General features: G+C 38.7%; 1 protein-coding gene across 2 annotated transcripts in view; it reads right to left on the reverse strand.

The window, feature by feature from the left end:
• The window catches only part of def6b (DEF6 guanine nucleotide exchange factor b), a 16,095-nt gene extending 9,776 nt beyond the window's left edge, over positions 1-6,319 (reverse strand). For both annotated transcript variants that reach the window (XM_016459348.1, XM_016459347.1), the window contains exons 1-4: positions 6,194-6,319; positions 5,570-5,710; positions 3,657-3,836; positions 2,300-2,512 (exon numbers count right to left, since the gene is read on the reverse strand). In XM_016459348.1, coding sequence (XP_016314834.1) covers positions 2,300-2,512; positions 3,657-3,836; positions 5,570-5,710; positions 6,194-6,289 — 630 coding nt within the window. In that variant the 5' untranslated portion in view covers positions 6,290-6,319. The remainder of the gene's footprint in view (positions 1-2,299; positions 2,513-3,656; positions 3,837-5,569; positions 5,711-6,193) is intronic.
• Between the last annotated feature and the right edge of the window lie 3,110 nt (positions 6,320-9,429).

The raw sequence follows: 9,429 nt of genomic DNA on the forward strand, positions 1-9,429 counted from the left end.
TCTAACAACGCCCCTTAGCTGTTATAAATTCACTGTAAACCATGGCTTCTTGGGGCTTATTGCTTTAATAAAAGTCTTTGTTTACATAATATATGTGTGTGCGCTGTGTATATGTATCATGTATATATAAATACAAACACATGCATGTATATATTAAGAAAAATATGTTGCGTTTATATATTAAATATATTTATTATATATATAAGACATTTATTTAATATATTTCTAAATAATTATTCTAATACATTTACCCTATTAAATCTAACCAAATTATTTAGCCTTAAAACTAATTTAAAAACCATATTCACTATCTATATATATATATATATATTAGTACTGTCAAATGATTAATCGCATCCAAAATACGCTTTTGTTTACATAATATATGTGTGTTTACTGTGTATATTTATTATGTATATATAAATACAAACACACACATTTTGAAAATATTTACATGTATTTATATTCATATAATCTATATTGTACATAAATATATTTAATATATAAATTAGGGGTGTAACGATACTCGTATTCGTATTGAACCGTTCGGTATGAGGCTTTCGGTTCGGTACGCATTACAAACCGAACGATTCGTTGAACTAATCCTATTACATGAAGTTGCTTTTATTATTAAATTAAAATTACAATTAATTTGCCCCGCAATATTACCGCATAACTGACGCGCTGCGAGGATAACAAAAGATTAGGCTATTTACTCCTCGATTAAAATGTTTTAAAACAGGTCTATTATACAATGAATTATAGGCCTATAATTAAAATATTAACTCCGCAGTCATCAATAAAAATCAATTAAATAAAAAGCTTTAGCCTATTTCAAGCACGGACTTTCAAAAACAACCTGTTTAACACAAAATACATTTCTTCTCTTATTTTTTCACTATGTACGGGCCACAAGAGAAATATTAAGGGAATAAATGAAAACAGTTAGCTATATATACCATTATCAGCATATGCTGAATTAGAATCGTCTCTCGTCGTCAGATGCATAAAGCTCCATCTTTCTGTTTTTACTTTCACTCTCTGCAGTGATTTGATTGAGATTAAGACGTTCATCGGCATAACTCTTGCGCAAAGTTTGCACGTTGCTTGTGTGTGATATCCATTGGCTCGCCTTCATGGTTTAAAACAGAAATATTCCCAACATTGCGACGTAAGCAATCACCTCCCCCACCCCCCACCCGTATCGAAAACATACCGAACCACGACACCACTGTATCGTATCGAACCGAACTGTGAATTTTGTGAAACGTTACCCTCCTAGTAACATATTTTTCTTAAATATATACATGCATGTGTTTGTATTTATATATACGTAATAAATATACACAGTACACACACATGTATTATGTATTATGTAAACAAAAACTATTAATTTGGATGCGATCAATCGTTTGACGGCACTAATATATATATTTATGTGGTCTGAGCTAATTTAAATGGGTGTATATATTTACATATTAAAGAATGTATAATTAAATGTCAACACTGACAAACTATTTAACACTAAATGTGACCCTGGAGCACAAAACCAGTCATAAGGGTCAATTTTGTGAAACTGAGATTTGAATAAATGAGCTTTCCATTGATGTATGGTTTGCTATGATCGGACAATATTTGGCCGAGATTCAACTATTTGAAAATCTGGAATCTGAGGGTGCAAAAAAAATCAAAATATTGAGAAAATCATCTTTAAAGTTGTTCAAATTAAGTTCTTAGCAATGCATATTACTAATCAAAAATTAAGTTTTGATATATTTACGGTAGGAAATTTACAAAATATCTTCATGGAACATGATCTTTACTTAATATCCTAATGATTTTTGGCATGAAAGAAAAATTTATCATTTTGACCCATACAATGTATTGTTGGCTATTGCTACAAATATACCCCAGCGACTTAAGACTTTTGTGCTGCAGGGACACACATGGTTGTAAATGTTTTGTTGTGAATTAATGATGTTCCTGCAGATCACTTCCTGTCTGGCGTGCTGCTGTGTGGTTTGTGTTTGTCGCTCAGTGTAGCTTTGTTTGTTTTCTGTTGGAATCTATCTTACTAATACTTTATCTTAAACCGCTGAAGTATAATTTGATTCTCACCTTATTTCTGATCTGACATAAAGGCAGAGTCGCCTTTAATCTACTCTGTGGAGTTTAATTGTGAGCAAACAAGTTGTTTTACATTCACTCTCCATTCCCCGTTAATGCTAAATAAATGCATATCCTGGTATTCTATGATATGGAAACTCAAAGATGCAGTGAGTAGATGAGATGCTCGCACCTCCTTCAGCACGCTCCCCACCATCTCCCTGTAGACCTTCTCCACAGCCACGCCGATGCTCTCTCCATCCAGTCCTCGATTCACGCCGGCCGCGTTCACCACGTCCAGAAAGCTCCAGACGCTCAGACCATCCTGCGACAGAAACTCCTCCAGCTCCACGCAGGTCAGCTCCACCGGCATCACGCTGCTGACCTTCCTCAGCAGATACTCCGACTGAACACCGCCGTGAAAAACACACATCGTATGACTGCGTACTTATCATAACTAACATGTGAGAGCAGACGGTGGCTCCAGGAGCAGCTAAGGGTGTGGGGGCATTAAAAATAGAGATGATTTAATCACAAAATTACTATTGTTTTGCATTAATAAGTGCAATTACTAATAATATTACATGTTTATTTTTTCGCTAATACACATTTGACAGTAAAGCACTGAGCTTGAGTTGCGAAGCGTACAAAATGTACTTTTATTAAGAACAGTAACGTGCAAAATTTTTCTGTTCTAGACTATTCTACTATAGTATTATATATGTAACTGACCGACAACATCAGGGATTATATAAAAGGAACACATTATGTGCGATTCGGTGACAAATCGAAGAAAAGTTTGTTTTTCAAGGCACTTTGTGACTTTTCTTACTTCATACACAAAAAAAACGTTGACAAAATTCGATTTCTTGATGATTTGATATTTTATAACAGTGATTGGTGATGCGCATGTGTGTGTGTGTGTGAGTGTGTGTGCGTGTGCGTGTGTGAGTGTGAGTGTGAGTGTATATATACGCTTATTTACATAAAAAGATACTCCACCATAAAATGAATGGTGGAATTTTAACAAGATCTGAGCAAAAAGTAAATCAAAACAATGTTGCTATTATCAACTCTTAATTTTAATAAATGTTAATCAACTATTATTAATCAATTGCTAATTTGCAAAATTTTAACAAAATTCAACAGTGATTCAATCTTTATAAATGTCGAAATGCCGGCTGCGATCAGAACTACATCAAGGAACATGCATGAAGAAGTAAACCGAGTCTGTTTTGAGTTTATGGTGGTCAGGCTGGTTTATGGAACACACTAGCTGGTTTGTTGCTGGTCCAAGGTGGTTTACCAGCTCTAACCAGCTAGACTGAAATGGACTAACCAGGTCTACCAACCATACCCTGGACCAGCCAATGTTCAGACAGTTTTTAGGATTTTTTTGTCAAGCTAGGAGGTTTCTATAATACCCCCTTTCCTATCTGTAGTTAAGATAAGATAACACACTTAGGAAACGCTGTTCTGTAATAGCTTTTGTCCTAAATGTGGTCCTAACTGAAATTACCATGTTACCAAACAGATAAGTGTGTGCTCACCTCCTCCGGCACGAGTGTGAGAGGATATCTGTCGTCCGCTAGGAAGTTGAAGAGACACCAGAGCCGCATGGCGTCCTGATTGGACAAAACCCGCTGCGCATCGGGACGGTAGTTTTTCTTGGAAGAGAGAGTCCAGCACAGCTCGTCAACTTCCTCTTTAACGAACGTCCCCTCTATCACCTGATCACACAACAAACATAATCGCAATTATTTCTCCAAGAAAGCAATGAGATTCAATGGAGACTTTGGTTTCTTCCCCAGTAATCTCACACGTGTCTCCTCTAGAGTTTCAGATCAGATCTCAACGATGTCTCAAACTCTGCTCAGATAGATAGATAGATAGATAGATAGATAGATAGATAGATAGGGCTAGGGTACTTGGAATGGTTGCTAGGGCAGTTGCTAGGGTGCCAGGGATGGTTGCTAGGGTGTTGCTATGCAGTTGCTAGGGTACTTGGGGTGGTTGCTACGGTACCTGGGGTGGTTGCTAGGGTGCTTCTATGTGGTTGCTAAGGTGTTGCTATGCGGTTGCTAGGGTATATGGGGTGGTTGCTGGGTGTTGCTATGCGGTTGCTAGGATAATCTGTGTAGTTGCTATGTGGTTGCTAAGGTACCCAGGTCGGTTGCTAGCGTGTTGCTATGCGGTTGCTAGGGTACTTGGGGTGGTTGCTAAGGTGTTGGTAGGGTACTTGGAGTGGTTGCTAGGATGTTACTATGTGGTTGCTAGGCTACCCGAAGTGGTTGCTTGGGTGCTTGGGTGTTGCAATTTGGTTGCTAGGGTACTCAGGGTGGTTGCTAGGTTGGTTTGACTAGTTGCTAGAGTGTTGCTACAAAGATGATAGATAGATAGATAGATAGATAGATAGATAGATAGATGTAAAATATTCATTTGAACTGTCCTTTTTAAGAGAAACATCTGAGACAAAATCCTGACTTCCCTGAGATTCTGAGACCTCAAAAAGTCTATGAGCTATGCAAGAGCAACCTGTGAGCAATAACTTTGCGCAAGACACTTTTCCACATCTCAAATCTCTTTGATATCTCAATTATTTCTCCAAGAAAGCAACGAGATTCAATGGAGACTTTGGTTTCTCCTGAGAAAAAGACCCCATCAATCTCGCATGCATCTCCTCTAGAGTTTCAGAAGAGATCTCACAACAATGTCTTAAACTGTGCTCAGATTTGACTCATGCATTTCTGAGAAATTCATTAATCTTTTCCCAAATAAAATATTTTTTATCTCAACTCTACTCTTATTTCTCCAAGCTAGCACTGTTATTAAAGTGCTTTTGCTAAAGTTTCTCCTGAGAAAAGACCCTAGTAATGTCATGTCTCAACACTGTCTCAAACTGCGCTCAGATTTGTCTGCAATGAAAAATCAGAGATCTCCTTATGAACGTAAACACTTCTCATCAGATGATCTGATCTGCTCTCCACATTCATTTGCATTTTTCTTTTTTTCTTTTAAGAGAAACATCCGAGACAAAACTTATCCAGAAAAGTACATGAGCTATGAAAGAGCAATTTCTGAGCAATAACTTTTTTGTAAAGGATTGCAACTTTGAGCAAGACATTTTCCCCAAATCTCTCCCAAATGAAATGTCTTTAATAATAAATAAATCTCTTTTGCTGAAGTTCCCCAGTCATCTCTTGTGTCTCATTAATGTCTCAAAGAGTGCTCAGATCTGTCAAGATCCCAAAGCCTGCAACGAAAAGTCAGATCTCAATATGAATATCCAATATTTAATGATCTGAACTACATTCCACATTCATTTTATAGCTCTAAACTCTTACTGGATTTGGGGTTATTTTCACCTGAGTTCAGGAGAAACATCTGAGATAAAACTGATACTTCAAATAAACATAACCAAGAGTCTCGTGCGCATTGAAAGAGCATGCTTGTGTCGCGGTACCTTGTCCAGTATGAACTGATTCAGGTAGGGCATGTACCCCTGACTGGATACGGGGCCGTCTTCATCGTCGCTGAAGTGTCTCTCGAGGGCCGCAGGGTCGTGAGGAATCCGCAAAACACTGTGAAGGTTATGAGACAAAACCTGCACACACACACACACACGGTCTGACTGCAGCTTTTGTTTGATGCAGATCTGTCTAAAGCCACAGAGTGTGAGTCAGATTAACTAGAACAGCAGTTTCACAAACTCAGATATCTAAATGGGTACACTCCTGCTTTGTTATATAAAGACTTTATGATACAGACGAACACAAACCATAAAGAGAAACCTCCTTCAAACCAGACCACTTTACAGTCAAATACAGTACACTGATGTAATGATGGGTGAAAACATTGGGTGTGTGCTTAAAAACAGTACAACTTAACACATAATGTACAAAATACACAATTTACACATAATATGCATAAACAAGGCGTTATTATATTTAAGGTATAAATTAAGGTAAATACTGTATAAAGTAAAACATGATTTACTTTTTCAATCACTTTCAACTTTGTGGACGTTCCTAAAGTGAGTTTTTGAGACTTACACACATATCAAACCCCTGTCTCACATCTGTCTCACCTTGAGCTGTGATTTGGACACTTTGCCGCTGTCTTCGGTGTCCAGGGACGTGAAGGCGTACCAGATACTCTTCAGCAGAGCGGCTCTCAGCGCCATGTCTCACACCTGATGATTTGACTCTCTTATTTCTCCTCTCCTTTATTCTCTCTCTGAGTCTGGCCACATCCTGCGGGTGTTTGCTGAACTCTGGCGCCTCCTGTCTGCAGCCCTGAGATCAGTTCACAGTGACACATTACCATACCAGTACTGTTTCTGCAGCATGTGTAATAGGGCTGCATGACAGAAAAATTGTAATCATTACTTTGATCATGATTATTTAATACAATTCAAAAGGAAGACAGACAGACAGACAGTCAGTCAGATAGACAGACAGACAGACAGATAGACAGATAGATAGATAGATATAGTTTTTCTTGGAAGAGAGAGTCCAGCACAGCTCGTCAACTTCCTCTTTAACGAACGTCCCCTCTATCACCTGATCACACAACAAACATAATCGCAATTATTTCTCCAAGAAAGCAATGAGATTCAATGGAGACTTTGGTTTCTTCCCCAGTAATCTCACACGTGTCTCCTCTAGAGTTTCAGATCAGATCTCAACGATGTCTCAAACTCTGCTCAGATAGATAGATAGATAGATAGATAGATAGATAGATAGATAGGGCTAGGGTACTTGGAATGGTTGCTAGGGCAGTTGCTAGGGTGCCAGGGATGGTTGCTAGGGTGTTGCTATGCAGTTGCTAGGGTACTTGGGGTGGTTGCTACGGTACCTGGGGTGGTTGCTAGGGTGCTTCTATGTGGTTGCTAAGGTGTTGCTATGCGGTTGCTAGGGTATATGGGGTGGTTGCTGGGTGTTGCTATGCGGTTGCTAGGATAATCTGTGTAGTTGCTATGTGGTTGCTAAGGTACCCAGGTCGGTTGCTAGCGTGTTGCTATGCGGTTGCTAGGGTACTTGGGGTGGTTGCTAAGGTGTTGGTAGGGTACTTGGAGTGGTTGCTAGGATGTTACTATGTGGTTGCTAGGCTACCCGAAGTGGTTGCTTGGGTGCTTGGGTGTTGCAATTTGGTTGCTAGGGTACTCAGGGTGGTTGCTAGGTTGGTTTGACTAGTTGCTAGAGTGTTGCTACAAAGATGATAGATAGATAGATAGATAGATAGATAGATAGATAGATGTAAAATATTCATTTGAACTGTCCTTTTTAAGAGAAACATCTGAGACAAAATCCTGACTTCCCTGAGATTCTGAGACCTCAAAAAGTCTATGAGCTATGCAAGAGCAACCTGTGAGCAATAACTTTGCGCAAGACACTTTTCCACATCTCAAATCTCTTTGATATCTCAATTATTTCTCCAAGAAAGCAACGAGATTCAATGGAGACTTTGGTTTCTCCTGAGAAAAAGACCCCATCAATCTCGCATGCATCTCCTCTAGAGTTTCAGAAGAGATCTCACAACAATGTCTTAAACTGTGCTCAGATTTGACTCATGCATTTCTGAGAAATTCATTAATCTTTTCCCAAATAAAATATTTTTTATCTCAACTCTACTCTTATTTCTCCAAGCTAGCACTGTTATTAAAGTGCTTTTGCTAAAGTTTCTCCTGAGAAAAGACCCTAGTAATGTCATGTCTCAACACTGTCTCAAACTGCGCTCAGATTTGTCTGCAATGAAAAATCAGAGATCTCCTTATGAACGTAAACACTTCTCATCAGATGATCTGATCTGCTCTCCACATTCATTTGCATTTTTCTTTTTTTCTTTTAAGAGAAACATCCGAGACAAAACTTATCCAGAAAAGTACATGAGCTATGAAAGAGCAATTTCTGAGCAATAACTTTTTTGTAAAGGATTGCAACTTTGAGCAAGACATTTTCCCCAAATCTCTCCCAAATGAAATGTCTTTAATAATAAATAAATCTCTTTTGCTGAAGTTCCCCAGTCATCTCTTGTGTCTCATTAATGTCTCAAAGAGTGCTCAGATCTGTCAAGATCCCAAAGCCTGCAACGAAAAGTCAGATCTCAATATGAATATCCAATATTTAATGATCTGAACTACATTCCACATTCATTTTATAGCTCTAAACTCTTACTGGATTTGGGGTTATTTTCACCTGAGTTCAGGAGAAACATCTGAGATAAAACTGATACTTCAAATAAACATAACCAAGAGTCTCGTGCGCATTGAAAGAGCATGCTTGTGTCGCGGTACCTTGTCCAGTATGAACTGATTCAGGTAGGGCATGTACCCCTGACTGGATACGGGGCCGTCTTCATCGTCGCTGAAGTGTCTCTCGAGGGCCGCAGGGTCGTGAGGAATCCGCAAAACACTGTGAAGGTTATGAGACAAAACCTGCACACACACACACACACGGTCTGACTGCAGCTTTTGTTTGATGCAGATCTGTCTAAAGCCACAGAGTGTGAGTCAGATTAACTAGAACAGCAGTTTCACAAACTCAGATATCTAAATGGGTACACTCCTGCTTTGTTATATAAAGACTTTATGATACAGACGAACACAAACCATAAAGAGAAACCTCCTTCAAACCAGACCACTTTACAGTCAAATACAGTACACTGATGTAATGATGGGTGAAAACATTGGGTGTGTGCTTAAAAACAGTACAACTTAACACATAATGTACAAAATACACAATTTACACATAATATGCATAAACAAGGCGTTATTATATTTAAGGTATAAATTAAGGTAAATACTGTATAAAGTAAAACATGATTTACTTTTTCAATCACTTTCAACTTTGTGGACGTTCCTAAAGTGAGTTTTTGAGACTTACACACATATCAAACCCCTGTCTCACATCTGTCTCACCTTGAGCTGTGATTTGGACACTTTGCCGCTGTCTTCGGTGTCCAGGGACGTGAAGGCGTACCAGATACTCTTCAGCAGAGCGGCTCTCAGCGCCATGTCTCACACCTGATGATTTGACTCTCTTATTTCTCCTCTCCTTTATTCTCTCTCTGAGTCTGGCCACATCCTGCGGGTGTTTGCTGAACTCTGGCGCCTCCTGTCTGCAGCCCTGAGATCAGTTCACAGTGACACATTACCATACGAGTACTGTTTCTGCAGCATGTGTAATAGGGCTGCATGACAGAAAAATTGTAATCATTACTTTGATCATGATTATTTAATACAATTCAAAAGGAAGACAGACAGACAGACAGTCAGTCAGATAGACAGACAGACAGACAGATAGACAGATAGATAGATAGATA

This window comes from Sinocyclocheilus anshuiensis, unplaced genomic scaffold (genome assembly GCF_001515605.1).
Source record: "Sinocyclocheilus anshuiensis isolate Anshui unplaced genomic scaffold, SAMN03320099.WGS_v1.1 scaffold1799, whole genome shotgun sequence".
NCBI classification, from domain to species: Eukaryota; Metazoa; Chordata; class Actinopteri; order Cypriniformes; family Cyprinidae; genus Sinocyclocheilus; species Sinocyclocheilus anshuiensis.